Here is a 17488-nt window from a genome sequence, read left to right as displayed (position 1 = left end):
ACTGGGCTCACAAGAGGTGGGTGGATTGGACTTGGGAGAGAAAAAGCATTTTGGGTAGGTGTCTCCAGAATCCATCTCTAAACTATTATTACTTTATCTTTATAGTTTTATATTTATAAAACTGAATCATGGTCACTGTAAAAATAAATAGTACAGAATTGTACAATGTGAAAAGAAAAAGAATCTCCTTGTTTCTGTCCATTCTTCCAGGGTAGCCACTGTTAATAGATTGGTGGGTCTTTCAGATATTTTCCATTTACTTACACATATATTTTTTAAAAAATACAAGTGGGATCACACTATATACAGTGTTTTGCAATTTGTGTTTTTCCACTTAGTATGTTAAGGACATTTTTTTCATATAGGCGTCCTGCATTTCTTTTAATGACTGCATGATGGCGTGGTTTTCAACTGTGCAAATATCAAAATGTGCTTAATGAATGTTTGTTATATACAGTTATCTGTGTTATGAACAGTGATGCTTTGAAGAGCTTTTCATACATCTGAGTGTATTTCTGTACACCAAGTTACTAGATGTGGACTATTTGGGTCAAATGATATATGCCTTTTAAATTTCAATAGTTTCTGCCAAATTTCCCTCCAGAAAGGTTGAGCTTGTTGCTCTCCTATCTATGGGCTATGAGAGTTGCTGTTTCTTATCCTTTGGCTGGCACTGTATTATCAATTTTTCAGTTTTTGTTAGTCTCATAAAGGTAGTATCCTGCTGTTTTTTTAATTTGAATTTTTAAATTATTAGTGAGGTGGTGCATTTTTTTATTTGCTTATTGTCCTATTGTATTTTTTTTCTGTGAATTACTTCTTTAAGTTGTTGTCTTCCTTTTCCCATTGAACTGTTAGTCTTTTTCTTTTAATTGAAGCATGGTTGATTTACAATATTATGTTAGTTTCAGGTGTACAGCAAAGTGATTCAGTTATATGTATATATTTTTTCAGATTATCTTCCATTATAGGTTATTATAAGGTATTGAATATAGTTCCCTGTGCAATACAGTAGGTCCTATGATCTATTTTATATACAGCAGTGTGTATCTGTTAATCCCAGACTCCTAATTTATCCCTCCCTCCCCCCTTTCCCCTTTGGGAACCATAAGTTTGTTTTCTATGTCTGTTTGAGTCTGTTTCTGTTTTGTAAATACATTCATTTGTATTAAAGAATATGGACCGATTCACGAACTTGCATGTCTTCCATGTGCAGGGTCCATGCTCATCTTCTCTGTATCGTTCCAATTTTAGTATATGTGCTGCCAAAGGGAGCATGTTAGTCCTTTTTTTTAAATTTGGAGGTGTTCTTTCTAACTTAAGAAAGTTAGTTCCATGTCTGTCATTTGTGTTGCAAAAATGTTTCTCAGTGTATTGTTCGTCCTCAGCTTTTGGGGTAGTTTTGCCTATACTGGTATTTTTCATTTTATGCTGCTTTATCAACATTTTGGCCTTTTTTCTTCAGGTTTCATAGCTTGCTTGGCATCTTCCTTACTTAAAGATGATATCTATACAAAGAATTGATTCACGGTTTCTTCTTACATGGTTTCATCTTTTCCCTGTAAATCTTTGGTGATATTTATTTTGATGGAAGTCGTGGAGGAGGGATCTGACTTAACTTGTTAATTTTTTTCTATATGGCTACCTATTTAATCCAACATCATGATTAGAGTCCATCTTTTTCTGACTGACCTGAAATGACACCTTCATCATAGATTAAATTCTCCTGTGGGTGAATTTTTTGTTGACTGATTTATGGTTTGTCCAAAGGGAGAGCCTTGCAAATGAGCCTTTTTGAGAGTCTGACTCATGAGTGAAGGCCACTGGCACCCAGAAACATTTCCAGGACAGTGAAGTTGGAATTTTCTCTCGTCTCTGCTTGGCTCCCCTTCCACACTCACCTGCCTTTTTGTTATTGGTTGCAGATATCTGAGAAGTACGGGCTGCCCGTGGAAAAGATAACAAAGCTTTACAAGAAAAGCAAAAAAGGGTAAGAAAGAAACAACTTAAATTGATTTCCCAATCAGATATGTCTATACAGTGCCTTTAAAAAAAAACAAGATGGTGCCCATCTTTCGTTAGTTCTGTTGTCTGCCTTTTATAAAAATGTGCCATCCTTCCAAAGGCGTGCTGAGCAGCTTACGTGTGCCACGCATTTTGAAGACCTTGAATGAGAGAGAGCGGGGGGTGAGAGTGCATTGTCATGATGTCAGCTGAGATGCCCCCCTCCAATGACAGGATTAGTGGGTAGAATAGAGGGGTCTGGAAGTGGTGAGAGTGGCCCTGGGGAGAGTGGCAAGGTCGCCCTTCTGCAGAGAGCAGAGTTTATAGGGAATCACGTGCTGCTCTTGGGGCTGGGTTCAGGGCAGCACAGTAGGAACACAAAGGATTCAGGGCATAGGGGATTCTTCTGAGGTCATTACTAACATAATGATCGAAATGATTACTGGACCTGCTTGTTCTCACTGTTAAGAACAACAGCTCTCATTTATCTGGTGTTCAGTAGGTTCTGGGTCCCCTGCTAAGTGCTTTATGTGTATTGTTCTATTATTCCTCACCACTCAGTGAGGTAGATTCTTATCCATAATTTATTGCTGATGGAGGCTAAGCAACTTGCCCAAAGTCTCATGTTCAGTAGGTGCGGCGCAGATTTAACCCAGGTCCGTGGCCCCAAAGCCCTAGTGTTTAGCTCGCACATCTGCTGTCTCCAGCCCTCCCGGGACCTCCTGTGTATGAGGCGCTCCAAGTTTAGTTGCCACGGAGCTGGATTTAGTGCCAGGAGAGGGTCTCCGTTAGAGCCAGCTTCTGGAGCTATTTTCTTACATAAAGCAGAAAATAGGTCTTTAAACTCTTCTCTGGGCCTCTTTCATAAAGGAAATTGATCATCTGGGATACTCAGGCTTTTTGAGTGATGCGGTCTCTCGGTTAATTTGGAGCCAAGCAGGAAACCCTTTCCACTCGAGCCCTGGTTGAAAAGCTCACTAAAATGCATGTTTCAGTTCTTTCCAAAGTCAGTGCAAGAGGCTGAGTGTATTCCTTCGCTGGTGAGATCTGAGCGGTGTCTCAAGGTCTCACGCTGAGCAGAAACCCTCAGTAACCCAGGTCCGTGGCCCCAAAGCCCTAGTGTTTAGCTCGCACATCTGCTGTCTCCAGCCCTCCGGGGACCTCCTGTGTATGAGGCGCTCCAAGTTTAGTTGCCACGGAGCTGGATTTAGTGCCAGGAGAGGGTCTCTATTAGAGCCAGCTTCTGGAGCTATTTTCTTACATAAAGCAGAAAATAGGTCTTTAAGCTCTTCTCTGGGCCTCTTTCATAAAGGAAATTGATCATCTGGGATACTCAGGCTTTTTGAGTGATGCGGTCTCTCGGTTAATTTGGAGCCAAGCAGGAAACCCTTTCCACTCGAGCCCTGGTTGAAAAGCTCACTAAAATGCATGTTTCAGTTCTTTCCAAAGTCAGTGCAAGAGGCTGAGAGTATTCCTTCGCTGGTGAGATCTGAGCGGTGTCTCAAGGTCTCACGCTGAGCAGAAACCCCCAGTGTCGATGCACATGCCGATGGTTAACATTTCACTTCCACTGAGCCCTGTCTCAGGCCCTGGGCTAAATGCTTTAATCCTAACAACAACCGTCTAAAGCAGGGTTGTTATTCTTACTTTTGCGGAAACGCTAAACAACTCGCCTGATGACACACAGCTGTAAAATGAGAGTCAGTTCTCAAACCAAGATCTGTCTGACTTCCGAGAAGGGGATTGGTTCAAGGACTTCTAAATCATGGACAGGCCCTGGAAGTTGTTGGTTTTCTTAAAACCAAACCCAACACAGATGGTTAACCAAGGAGTAGGTCACATGTGGTAAAAGTATGAACTTCGGAGTGAAGCAAAGCCAGTTTCAAAACCTAGCTCAGCCGTGAACCAGCTGAGTGAACTTGGGGACACGATCTCACCTTGCTGAGCTCAGGTTTCTCATTTGCAACGTGGTGATGATCGCACCTGCCTTCAAGGTTGCCCTGAGGACCGAACACAAGGTCTCCAAAACACTGGAACACACTACATGCTTGAGGAAGGGTACCTGCAGCTCTTGTTTATTTTCCTCTTCTCCTAAGTGTGGAGTACTTTTTAAAAATGCATTTTTTTCAACAGGCAATATGGTTTAATGAAAATAGTTCGGGGACCTGGCCCCGTCAATAGCTAACTTTGTGATTTCAGGCTCTGTTAACTTCTGGGCTGTACTTTACCAATCTAGAAAGCCAAAGGTTTGGGTTGAATGAGCTCTGAAATCCTGTTTCATAAGGAGTTCTGAGAAATCGAGGTTTTGCTTTCCTCAAAGTGGCTTCTGGGGGCCAGTTTGGGGGCCGCTGCAGAGTGGGAGCCTCTCTCCCTGCCTGTCTCCTCTCCCCTCCAGCCCCTCCCCCTTCCTGGCAGAGTGGCTTCTGGGGGCCAGTTTGGGGGCCGCTGCAGAGTGGGAGCCTCTCTCCCTGCCTGTCTGTCTCCTCTCCCCTCCAGCCCCTCCCCCTTCCTGGCCTCCCTTGCAAAAGCATGCCTGAGGGAGCCCCCAGCCTGGAGCCTGCCCGTGCACCGAGCGCCTTGCTCACGGCATCTCTGTTCCCCCGCCCCCGGCAGCATCCTGGTGAACATGGACGACAACATCATCGAGCACTACTCAAACGAGGACACCTTCATCCTCAACATGGAGAGCGTGGTGGAAGGCTTCAAGGTCACGCTCATGGAGATCTGAGCCCTGCTCCGGGCAGCGGCCCTCAGGGCCTTTCTCCCCGGGGCAGCCGGAAGCCTGGGCCCCGCAGACCCACCTAGCCCATCTCACCACTGCTGTTACACGACCGCGCTGGGGAGCGGGCCGAGGCCTGACGCCCCGTGTTTGGCCCGTGCGTTTGGTCCGCCCGCCGGCTCCTGCCACGCACGGAGCTGCAGCCCGAGCCCCTCGGGAAAGGGCCTTGCGCCTGTTGGATCCTTATTTATTGTCCACCTTTCTCCGGAGCCCGGGGCCCAGGCCCGCCGGGGCTCTGCAGGTCACTGCTGGCTCCAGGTGCCACCGTCCAGAGCCCTCCCCTTTGATCCATTCATCCCAAAGGGCCTGAGGATGCTCGCCCTGCCGTTTCACCTCCTCACGTCTCCTGAGTGGACGGACAGAACGAGCCGCTTCCTTCATCAGAGGTCGGGGGACAGGTGGACGCCCCTTCCTGGATAGAAACCTTCAGGCTGCTCCGAGACGGTCATCTCGCAGATACCCCCAGGGGTTCCCGGCGAGTGGCCAGCGGGCCGTGTACAGGAAGACATTCAGCCGCTGTGTAATTAGTAAGTAACCTAGAAGGTGTGCCTGGCTACCTGTGTACATAGTGTTTATAATATGGCAATAATATATTCTACCTGTGCTATGTGGGCATGTTTACTGCCACTGGCCAGGGGAGGCACATACCTGGAGACCCTGCTTTCTCCAAGAGGCTTCTGCCTCTGTGCTGTTCAGGAGACGCGCTGGGCGACGGAAGTGGCCTTCGGGGTGTCGGGTGACTGCAGCGGGCGCCGAGACAGCTACTCCCGTGGGCACGCGCGGGGCCTCGGTCCCTGTCCGCAGAGGGCGCCCTGTTCCCTCTCCAGGGGTACTGCCCGCCCCGGAGGCCACTGAGTTTATCTCACGGCGATGCTCTTTGCCTGACCCTCCCTCTGAGCTGTCTCGTGGCAAAGGTCAGATTGTCTGAGGCCCCAGCTCCTCCCGCTTTGGTGTCGGCACCGCCTGAACTTTCTGGAGAGACCACGGGGGGGTTGCCACCAGGGCCCCGTCTCTTGGGCCGGCTGCAGAACTCCTTGGCTATCGTGAGGATCCTGGCCACTGTGAGTGCCTCGCAGTCTACAAGCACGTCCTTCATCACAAGTGGCCCCCCGAAAGCCCAACTGCAGTCCCAAGAGCGAGGCCGACAGTTCAGCTCTGGGTGTCCAGGCCACGGCAGCCTCCCAGGGCTCAGCCGGCACGGGGAAGGCCGGGCTCCGCCGCCTCTGCTCCCAGCTGCTGGATGTGGAGGGAGCGAGCGAGGATGCCCCAAGAGCCCTGGCTCTTTCTTTGCCTGGCCACTGTGAGTGCCTCGCAGTCTACAAGCACGTCCTTCATCACAAGTGGCCCCCCGAAAGCCCAACTGCAGTCCCAAGAGCGAGGCCGACAGTTCAGCTCTGGGTGTCCAGGCCACGGCAGCCTCCCAGGGCTCAGCCGGCACGGGGAAGGCCGGGCTCCGCCGCCTCTGCTCCCAGCTGCTGGATGTGGAGGGAGCGAGCGAGGATGCCCCAAGAGCCCTGGCTCTTTGGGAAGCAGCGTCCAGGGGAAGACGGAGAGAGAAGGTTTGCCCTCCTGCTGGGTGCCCTGGCAGACGAAGAGGAAAAGAAACGCTTCCCCAGACGATCACGATGTCATGGACCATCCAGGCCACGGTTCTCTTTGAGGGGACAGGAACGTGGTCTAGGGGTCTTTGTTCACCTACGTGGGTTGAAGCACTAGCTTTCTACTAGCGAGCACACCCTCCACCCAAGGTCCCAGGTCTAGGACAGGTTCTCTGTAAGGACCCATTTGTTTGTAAAGCACTTTGATGTCTTACCTGGGGGCTTTCTCTTCAAGGGCTCCCTGCCCTCCCACCCCATTGCCCCTGAGGCCCAGAGCCCGACGGAAGGGCTGCTTCCAGTCCAGCTGTTTGTCCTGGAAGCTGCAGAAGATTTGAATGGAATGGCGGGCGGGTGCAGAGCCTAGGAAGATCTCTGGGTGTGGTGAGCAGGTACCTTTCCGTGTCTTCTGGACACATCATCACCCCTCTCCGTGGTGCCAAAGGTTACATCCTGGATTCACCTCTGCTCCAGTCTGTCGCCTCCTCCTCCACTCTGTGACTGCCATGCCCTGGACCGGCATCTTGGGGACCCTTCTGGGTACTAATGGGGCCCATTGTTGGGAGTGCATGATGTATAATGCGCCTCCCGTGCTCCTTGCCTGAGGGCTGATTTCAGACACGATCGGCAGATGTAATGGCGAACACTATTGGGCCAGGGCACAGCACTCCAGAGTAGGAAAAAGAGAAAATCTTTGGCAATCTGACACAGGTTACCTAGCCTCCTCTCTCCAGCCTCTGTGGAAAAAAATGTTGGCTGATCCTGCCCTAGGCAGAAGATGCATCAGAGAGGCTTTTGCCTTTGTCCCAGTTCCCTGGGCAATGATCGTGGTGACCACTGCCAGAACACAGCATATGAGGTCAGTGCCAGCAAAGGGTGGTGCAGAGTGTCCCCTCTCATTTGATCTGTCCCCATCTTACCACGTCCCCTCTGCGTTCTCGGTGTGCCCATGGCTTAGCTTTGACGTGGCCTTCACTATGTATATGAGCAGAGCTTTGATGAGCAAAATTGTCCAAGAAAAAACACTCCAGAGAGATAGGAAAACTTGCCTCCTCTTCTTTTTTTGTCCCTTAATAAGCTTAAAAAAAAAAATTCATGTAAGACGAGGGACATGTGAAACAAGTGTTTTTCTTATACTTACCCAAATTGCTTAGACTTTATGGGTATTTAGAAATTGGGTCCAACAGAAAAATGCAGTCGGGTGTCATCTTGGAATTGGATCCTAAAAGACTAAGGCACGTCCCAGCCCAGAAACTTAAGAAGCATGAACTGAATCAAACATTTATTTTCCTTCTTATTTAAATTTATGCAAATGCAACAGAAGCAGAGGGCTTGTGCCAAATTCTATGAACAGCCCTTTCTTAAAGACAAGCAAGGAAGACTGCTAGATGGACAATTTGCTCTCGTGTTTAAAAAAAAAAACAAAGGCAAATGTAACTTAATAGTTTTGTAAATGGGAGAGGGGGAATCTATAAACTATAAATACAGTTATTTTATTTTTTGTACATTTTTAAGAAGAAAAAAATAAATATTCCTAACACTCGAATGTCTGTCTGGTGTTTTCGGTGAGGTTGGTATTGGGGCTCTTTGCCTGACTGGAAAGAAGCCTCTGTGTGAGCGGGGAAGGTTCTAGGCTCCCCTTGGGCACCTCAGGTCCTGGGCTCCAACACAGCAGACGTTTCCTCTTCTGGTTGCTTTGTTGGGCCCAACCCCAAGGTTAAATGAGAAGAGGGCTGAAGACATCACGAGGCCTTTGGTGCGACCATGACTGGACACCAGCGTGGCTATTCTTCCAGTTCCCAGGGCAGGGAGTAGGCTCTGTCCATCTGCATCTGCCTTCCTCACTCCCAGCTCCCTCACCGCCACTTAAATGTACCACCAGAGCTTTCCCGTCCCTTAGTTCATCCTCACCCACCTCTCCACAGAGACTAAAACCACGTGGCTGAAACGCCAACCTCATCATGACAGTCCCTTGCCCTGGAACCCACAGCCTCGCTAGTACCTGTCAGCTCAAATCCCAGGATTTCTCGGCATTTCCTCAGTGTCCACGCACACTCCTTCAGCCATCCTCCACGATTAGCTCCCGAGAGCCTCTCTGTTCCAAACAAGGAGCGCTTCTATGTTCTTCCACCTCTCTGTCTGTCCACGTCCACAGCTTTCAAACCTTGGCTAAAAATTCGCCTAGGGAAAGCTTTCTCTGACCAACTTTGACCTGCTTGGCATCCTCAGCAGCCTCCGTGCTTGGACCAGCAGGTAGCAAAGAGGAGGTCAGGAGAAGTGCTCGTTGAGGAGGCTTCTGGAGAGATCCTGGGATTAGAAATGGGCCAAAGGCCTCTTTGCCACGATCTGTGTTCCGCAGTCTCAGTAGGAGGTCTGAATGTATTCCCCACGGGCCCGACGAGGTCCTGCCGGGCATGCGCTGGTCTTCACGTCTCCCCCTGAGGCAGTCCTCCCTTGACCCATGGCAGCCATAGTCCTGCTGTGAACTCCGCTCCCCATGTGTGCCCCCCCCCACCACCTCCCTGTACTGGGACTCCGGGTAGGTAAAGCTGTCAGGGCCACAGGGTCCAGTACCAGCTCTTGCCTTCATCGCTATGCCAGCTCAGCTCAGTTACTATGGACCGGGCATCGTGTCCGGTGCTGGGGAATAAGAGGCAAATTAGATGCAGTCCATCCTCAGAGGCTGCGACGTGCCCAGTGATAACAGCCTGGCATCGTCAGCACCGGGATAGGGGTTCACTCTGGGAGAGTCAGGGCTCAGCAGTCACCCCAGTCCTAAGGCATACAATCCCCTCTTACCCTTAGACTTTCACAATGTGATGAGAGCCCACCAAACGCTAATCTCACTTTAGGAAGGCTGCCAACTCGAGTGTCTGAGCCCCTGTGTCTCTGAGGGTCAATGGCACATTAGCACCCAGGGCAGCAAATGCCCAGGACCTATCCAAGTCCTGGACATGTGGTCATCATTCAAGTGTAGAGAAATCTATTTGAAATGAATATACCATTGGTTAGACCCTTGGTGTTGGACATCTTTTCACTCTGCAACAATCTTTCTATTTTAGGTGGATCTGACTGATACTCTACTGCCTTGGAAAATACAGGGCTCAATTTTCTTTCTTTTGTTTCTCCAGCCACCTTGAAAAAAAAAGCAAACAGAAAATTTCAGGAAAGTGAAAGCATACTCCTGACAAAGATAAGAGAGGCCTGCGTGAAGCATCTCCATTTCTTCCAAAGGGAGCTCTCGTGATCTCCCCCTGCCTTGACTGAGAAAACAGGCAGATTCTTCCTCACCTGGCCTATGCCCTCCCCTCCTCCCCATGCCTGAACTAGGCTGTCAGGGGGTCCAGAGCTGGGTTGGGACAGTACCCTGAAAATAGGAGCCTCAGGCTTGCAAATGTGCTGGAAATTAACAGGTTCACCTCCAACAGGTGTGCGAGCGAAGGCTCCTGATCAGGTTGGAGGGTCCCAGCCACCTCCTGACCATCTGCCATGAGTGACAGGGCATTACTCATGCTCAGTTCTCAGGGGCATCAGAGCCATTGCTGGTCTACAGAGAGAAACTGTGAGGTACAAAAAGACTGCCCTCCAGGCCAACTCAGCTCCTACATGAGGTCTGGTTGGCCCAGGAGACATCTACCATAGCTGACATTCAGCCCCTTTTTCCTACATTCATGGCCTCTGTGCTGGAGGCAAGGCCAAGGACAGCAGCAACAAGCACCTTGATCTGAATTGGCTTTGAGGCCATGGGCTCTGTAATCATGTCAGTTTTCCTATAGACCCTTCTCCAGCCTGAGAGGCCCCGAGAGGGGAGAGGGAGGTATTAATTTCCCACTGAAGAGGGAAGTTGCCTCAGTTTCTCCTTCCGGTGCACCTAATGTTGAGACTGGAATTTATAGCTCCAGTTGTGAGGAAGGAGAGGAGGCAAGAAAGTGAAGGCCATGAGCGGGAGGGAAGTTAAGTTCGCCCACATGTAGACCAAGGATGCTTTCGGACAGGGCTTTGGGTCCAGCAGACCCTCTCATCCCCGCTTTCACAAACCCTGCTTCCTTGTGCCTGTAGAGCAGAAACCACACCCAGGAGGCGGCCAGCACAGCATCTGGGCCCTCACTTGGGCACAGATTCAGCTGGAGCAGCAGTTTAGGCACGGAAACCTCATGTCCCAGACCATCATATTAAATCAGCAACATTCTTGAATGCCAAGCTAGAGTAACACAGAAGTCAACTGATATAGGACCCACTCCACGGGGAGGGATTCATAAATTACTTCACTTGTGTCAAGTGCCCCCAGGGCATATCAATGGGATGGGACTGCGCCCTCAACACCCCTTTCCCCACCCTAAACAAGGATATGAACAGTCGACCACTCTGTATCATCCTTCAGGTCGTAAGCCACTTTATTCCAGTCCCTTGAACATCACAGGCTGGCCTGATTTCAGACACAACAGACTCCATTTCCAGAGGTCCCTCAACACAGCAATGACAATGAACAGCCCAGCACAGGAGTGACATAAGCTTGTAGGCATTCAGCCTTCTGGGTGCTGCCGAGTCCCTTGGCCACACTTCGAGTGCATTGGATCAGACATACAAAGGCCTTCCTGGGAAGGAGGAGAATGAGAAAACAACCCTCAAGAATATACAGACAGGGTCAATGGCAGGCAAGGACAAGGACTATTTTCCGTCCATCCCGGGTGTGTCAGCATTCATCAGCCGTGCGACTGCTTTGTTTTCTTAACAGCTGGAGACGCTCTCCCCTGCATCTCACTCCAGCTCTAGGTTCTAGGGAATGGAGTGAGTCTGGCTCAGTCAGCTGTCATGACTGAGGACAGAGCCCAGGCGGGCTTTCCCCAACATTACCTGACTCCGCCATCTATGGAGAACTAAAGGAGGAATTAGGTCTTCAATCAAGAGCGGGAGAAAGTGGGAGGCAGCTCCTGAACATCACCTACAGCGGGGCCGGGTCCCCTTGCCTACTGTGCACGCCGTGTCTTAGGTTAACTCCCTAGTTTTCAAAACCAGATTTTACCACTTGGCCGATGGAGGGACTCAGCAAGTCTCCCAGTACAGAACCACTATAAAAAAAACTGACACTCAGAGGAAGATGAAGATTATTTTACTGAGTCCAGTCTCAAAATTTCACCCTGCCAAGTTGGTTCGTTTTGGTCAACCATGCAAATTCAGATTTTTACTATCAGTTTAAATGGAATCGAGTAATACTCAGGAATCTAGAGATTATAATGGGCTCAGCATCATTTTCCTCATGGTTGTAAGTTTATCTTTGTGTGGTTCATGGTCTACAGGAAGTAGCTTGGCCGCAGCCAAGGAGATCTCTCTGCCTTCTCTTGGGGCAGGATCTCCCCGTCTACATCCTTGAGTGTTTGGACTTCCCCATGCCTACTGCTTGTGAAAATATGACTTACCTGTGACCAGCAACTTGTACTCTTACCTTTCAATTCAAATTAGGATGTATGAGGTCATCAGACCCAACAGCAACTCAAATTTGTACTGTCACTTCTGTAAATAGAAATTTGCATTCAGAGAACACGATGATGCAAGATACTTTTGGATTCCCCAGGGTGGGCCTTGGAAATCACGGACACACTTGCCTATGCCTTCTTCAAGATGAACCAGATGATGCCCAACCCCTGACTCTTTTCAGGGCCGCTAGAGGCATGGAAAAGTCAACATTCCAGCTATGGTTTCCTAACCATACATGTGGATTAAAGCATTGGGAAGTCCCAAGAATTTATGCTATTTGGGGTGGGGGTGGGAACAGCTACAGAATAGTATCTGCTCAGAAAAGCACCGCACCTCTGATCCAGGACTTTCAACGGGCTGCTGGGCTGGGTGGACAAACCCACATCTCTAATAAATATGAACCTTCTGGTGCTCCAGTTGACACATCCGACTCAAACTTGCCCCACTTCTATTGCCTAGGCACTACCACTGGAAAAGCATTCAAAATTAAGGTTGGGCCCTGGTCATGGTTACTTTGTACTTTTCTGGAATATATAAAATATACCTGTTGATTGGTGCATTTGTGCAAAGACGGATACGACTTTAAAATAAGACACACACGTTCATTATAGCTGGCTTACTTCACGACAAGCTACTGGAAACAGTCTCCTGTAATAAGACTGTATTAGTGCTCACTAAACATGCATTGCATTTAAACAAGGCAAAACACTTATTTCGTCTGCAATACCCAGTATTTTATATACAGCAATCTTTTTTTTTTTTTAAACTACAATAGGCAACAAGATGGGTCTGGTTTTGAAATATAAATTACCATTTGTGTTTAATTTCCAGAGAAACTCATCTTAGCTCAACTAGTGTAAACCTGGGAAGAAATAGCTGAGCCATCTTTTTCCTCTCCTCTATGAATTTACCTTGAAATGTTCACAGCTTAGAAACTAAAGCCTGCTGGGGAAGAGGATGGGGTGGGCCTCCAGGCGGGAATCCCCCAGGCCCCTTTAATAGCCTGGCCCCGGAAGATTCCTGGTCCCTGGGAAATCGAGCATCTGGTGCCATCACCCCTAGGGCATGTGTTACTCCAGACCCAGGTGGGGAATTTTGTTTTCCAAACAGGGCCCTCAAGCTTGCAATAGAATCACTGGACTGGATTGTTTTCTCTTCTCTTCTCTTGCCTCCCCCAGTCTTCGGTTTTAGAACACAGACTTTCGAATCAAAGGGAAAGCAATAATAATAACAATGAAAAATCGTCAGAACAATGAACACCACAAAGTCTGTGCACAGCAGCACTGTTCATGCTCTCCACAAGCGCGGGGGGCTCTAGACATTCCCATGAAGCGTCCACGACAAAAGAAGCTGCAGGCGGCACGGAGGGAGGTGCATCCGACCACACGGGGAACAGCATCACCGTCAATATTGTTTGGCAAAAAAAAAAATTTTTTTTTGTTAAAAAGGAAACTCCAAAGGGAACACAAGCAGCTCTACAGTTGGTGGGGCTTCCGGCTCAGAAGTGGCCGGCGCTGCTGGGGTCGCACTGCAGGAGGCGCACTATGGACGGGTCGCTCTTGGCCCCTCGGATGAACTCTTCCAGGGAGAGTTTTCCTAGAAAGCAAGAGGACCGGTGAGTGGCGGCTGGTGGCTGCCGCACGGACGTAGGCTTCCCGCTGCACCTTGGGGCCGCCGGTGGCGGCCCACCTCTTCCCGGGGTCTCACACCCGCCGTGAGGCCCACCTTCCGTCTCTCTGAGCCGAGACCCCGGGGCTCGTTGAGCATCGCACAGCGCAGTACGCGGCCTCCTGAGAGCTCTGTGTGCACGGCCCTGGGCTGCGGGGCTGCTGGGTGGCCGCAACGCGGCCCCTGCCCTCGTGGCCCCTCCAGCTGCAGGCGCCCCGGAGGGACTCGGTGTCTGTGGATCAGATGGCGCTCACGCCTTTCAGAGACTGAGCTGGGCTCCTGCAGCGCCAAGGCCGTCCCCACGGGCTCACTGGGCCCTCTGGGCTCCTTAGGGTCACTTGGGTACACCTAGGTTTGCTTGTGGGCAGAGGGGCCCGGAGAGACATCTGGGGGGAGGGCCCCTTCTTTGGGCCAAGGTGTGAGGACGGCTGCCCTTCCATCCAGGCAAGGGCTATGTGCTCCGAGAAGCAGAGAGGTGTCGCGCTGGGTCCCTCCCGTCGGGGCACTTTCCTCCTGCCCCAACGGGCTGGATGGGGGAGACTGGCTGCCTGGGATTCCACTCCTCCTCGATGTCCTGAGTATGTATTAAATTCCCTTCGAGAAGTTTCCTCGGTCATACTGGTGGGGAGGCAGAGCTTCTCCCCCTTTCTTGTTGTGTCAGGGTAAACCCTGCATTCATCGTATGTATCCGCTCCCTCGGGCTAACTACCCGCGTGCTCCCGGATTGGCTTCCCAGCTAACCTGCTGGGGGCCCAGACTTTTCTCTTCAAGTCAGCCGCCAGGGGTTGGATGCAAAGAGCTTCTCCAAGAGGAATCTAACAGCGGGAGGGTCTAGATGAGGCCTCTGCTCCGGTGTGGCGTCCCGCCTTGGGGTCCAGAAGCCCTGAGCCAAAGCACCAAGTCTCCTGGTTGGGCGGAGCCTGACCCCTTGCAGACTTAAAGCCCCTCCCGGTATGGCTCCCACTCCGCCCCCCCGCCACTTTTTTTTTTTTTTTTTAAACCCAAGGCTTTCCCTTAGGAAAGCACAGGGCTTTTAGCAACAAGATGCATTTGGGGAATGCTGACCCCGTCAGGGCTCTGTGACCCCATTGTGGCCGAGTCCCAGAGCAGAGGCTCTCATTTCTCGCAGTGAGGGTTCGATCCTGCAGTGTTTGGATCTTCTTCCATCTTTCAGCCCTATTCTGAAGAGGAGGCCGGACCTCGGGCAGGACACAAGCCCACCTGTGCTCCCCTGGACCATCAGCAAAACGTGCAGTTTAATGTCAGCGAGTTTACTATTCTATTAAAAGAATCTCGTTTGTTTAGTCTTTGCAAAACAAACTATTCCCTGTGAATCAAGGCACATAGAGAAACAGGATGTAATGGCACCTTTGTGGAGAAACAAAGCAAACAGATTGGCCTGTACCCTGCAAACCCAGATTCTCAGGCAGCTGGAGGCCCAGAGGGCATAGGGATAGAAACTGAGGCTCGCTCTGCGACAAAGCCTCCCGTCGGGGGTATATGACTGCGTTTGCTCATCACTGACAAGAACTGCTGGGGATGCCCAGCAGAACAGGCAAGCTGGAAATAAAAGCAAGAGCTATAGATGACTCAGGGCTTATTATGGACCAGGCTCTGTGTGAGCACTTTAAACTCAGATAGTACATCTAACTAGGGTTGCCAGATTTAGCAAATAAAATACGGGATGCCCAGCCAACTTTCAATTTCAAATAAACAACAATTTTTTAAGTAGGTCCCAAATATTGAATAGGACATACTTATACTGAAAAGTCATTTGTTAATTTATCCAAAAATTAAATTTAATTGTGCCTCCCATATTCTGTCTGGCAATCCAACATCTAAAATCCACTGTTCTTGAGTTTGAAATCCATCTCTCCTTTCATTTTGGCTTGCTTTGCATCCCTTTGTTGGATTTGAATTGTGGGTGGTTCCCTCAGGGTGGAATCTGCTGGCCACCTCACCCGCCAACAGCTGAGGGGTCCCACTTGGCTCCAGGAAACCCAACACCTTGGAGCATGCGCAAGAAACCCCAACAAAACCCCCTGGGCAGGCTGGGATGAAAGCTACTAGGGTCTGGCTGGATAACAGGCCCCTCCCCACTTTCTGATTCTCTGGCCTGTGAGATCCAGCCTCCATCTTCCCCCTACAGGGAGCAAGCAGGATAAGCCACTTTCACAAAGGGCCTTGAGCCAGGTCCCTATGGCCAATATCTTGACCTCTTGTGGAATTTCCCTGCCCGGACACTCCAGCCCCTCCAGCAGCCCCCACTCTGAGCAAAGCAAAGCAAAGCAAAGCAGCCATGGTCTCCTACCATCTCTATTGGTGTCCATCTGGCGGAAGATCTTTTCTGTCCTCTTCTCTGGGGTTGACTCATCTTCAGGCATTTTCATTACAGAGGAGACCATCTTATAGATTGCCTGGGGACAGAAGCAACATGGTGTGAGACAGAAACATGGTTTGGTTTTGCACACAATGGCCCTATTATTAAACCTCTCAAATACAGGGTTGAAGGGAATGCCTCCCATCACACAGAGAGCCAGCTCTGTTCCTGACCATCTGTTGTGGTAGAAGAGAGACGTGCAGTTGCTGGTGAGAGCAGCCAGGCCAGCAGAGCTTGTCCAGCGGTAAGAAGCTTCAGGAGCGACAACTGGCAGGAAGATCCACTAGGCCCCCCGTGTCTCTAGCTTTAATGTGCTTATGAATCCCCTGGGAATCTTGTGAAAACGCAGAAGCTGATTGAGTAGGGTGGGCTGGGGAGATGGGGGGCTTGAGAGTCCGCATTTCTAATGAGGTTCCTTGTGCTGCTGCTGCTGTTTTGAGGTCCCCGCTCTCAGGCTGTAGGTGACATTCCTCAGGCCAGAGACAGGTCAGGGTCTACTGTGGTCTCTCCCTGGGTCCCTCAAGGGTGACAAACACTGATGGTCTGTAAGAGCCTGCCCTCCTCTTCTCCTGGGCAGACATTACCAATCCATCCCAGCGCTCTTTCCCCTTGTATGTGGCAATCGTCTCACATTCCTTCTCAGCAAGCTGCCAAGTATCCCCAGGATGGGAACAGTCTGCCATCCAAGTTTTGGATGAAATAAGTATACAATCTCAGCTTGAAATAAACTGGGTACATCAGAAATCTGATGGGCAAAAGAGGGTTCTACTGAAAAGGTTTTGTGAACAGTACTGAAACTATCTCCCCTACCACCTGTGGACCCCCCGTGGTACCCAGTAAGCGCCTGGAAGGCCTCAGCTGCCAAATGTTGTTTTTATTTTGGAAGCATAATGTAAAGTCATTGTTTTTATCCCCAGACCATGTTTCTGGTACTCAGATTCACTTTGGGAAAATTAGCCCTGGAAGGAGTTTTAGAAAAGGTAGATTTTGCCAGAGGGTGGGTGGAGAAATCTGGAAAGTTCTGGAACTTGGGATGTAGTGGGAGGACAGAAAGGAAGGCAGCTGAAGGAAAGCAGTCTCCAAAGGGGAAATGTGGAAACAAAAAGGGTTGCAAAAAGAGATAAAGGCTTAACTTCTCTGCTTTACAGTCTTGTTCAGGATCAACTCTGCCTCAACTTCCTAAAATATTCTGGAGAAATGGGGATAAATATTATAATCTCCGTTGATAAAATAGGAGTGAAAAATGGACTCACCCAGTGTGTTGACTCTTGGGCTGATCCCACCCCATAGGGACCCCTCAGGTCAGGCTCCCCGAGTCTGACTTGAACCCACCCAGAGCCCTTGCTGAACTGGAGCTGCCTCCACAGTGATTCTGTCTGGGAGGAAGGGCAAACTGGGAGTCATGGCTCTGTCTGGGGTGATGGGTGTCACTGGGGTAAGTAAGCTTGGCCACAGTCAGCTGTCCCAAGAGACGCTCACTGAAGTGTGCTCCAGAGGCGAGAGGTGAGCCATACTCTGTCTTCCTCCTGGATCCCTATTGCTGTCCCTGCCAGCCCAGGACGACACTACCATCTGTGCTGGGGTTAT

At 50.0% G+C, this 17488-nt stretch overlaps 2 protein-coding genes and 1 non-coding gene across 8 annotated transcripts in view; 1 reads left to right on the top strand and 2 right to left on the bottom strand.

Moving 5' to 3' along the window:
* GRHL2 (grainyhead like transcription factor 2) overlaps positions 1-5996 on the top strand; it is a 162524-nt gene extending 156528 nt beyond the window's left edge. Inside the window, exons 15-16 of the mRNA XM_055091164.1 lie at positions 1926-1990; positions 4618-5996. Of these exons, the coding sequence (XP_054947139.1) occupies positions 1926-1990; positions 4618-4732 (180 nt within the window). The 3' untranslated portion in view covers positions 4733-5996. The remainder of the gene's footprint in view (positions 1-1925; positions 1991-4617) is intronic.
* Positions 1172-1278, bottom strand: LOC112066531 (U6 spliceosomal RNA). The gene has a single exon (XR_002892708.1). It is a non-coding gene; the product is annotated as a U6 spliceosomal RNA (small nuclear RNA).
* A 4755-nt stretch (positions 5997-10751) lies between the features above and the next one.
* The window catches only part of NCALD (neurocalcin delta), a 458484-nt gene continuing 451747 nt past the window's right edge, over positions 10752-17488 (bottom strand). For all 6 annotated transcript variants that reach the window (XM_055091026.1, XM_055091029.1, XM_028500448.1 and 3 more), the window contains 2 exons: positions 15833-15938; positions 10752-13449 (listed from right to left, as the gene is read on the bottom strand). In XM_055091026.1, coding sequence (XP_054947001.1) covers positions 13352-13449; positions 15833-15938 — 204 coding nt within the window. In that variant the 3' untranslated portion in view covers positions 10752-13351. The remainder of the gene's footprint in view (positions 13450-15832; positions 15939-17488) is intronic.

This window comes from Physeter macrocephalus, chromosome 15 (genome assembly GCF_002837175.3).
Source record: "Physeter macrocephalus isolate SW-GA chromosome 15, ASM283717v5, whole genome shotgun sequence".
Taxonomy (NCBI): Eukaryota; Metazoa; Chordata; class Mammalia; order Artiodactyla; family Physeteridae; genus Physeter; species Physeter macrocephalus.
This window is presented reverse-complemented; position numbering and strand designations above follow the sequence as displayed.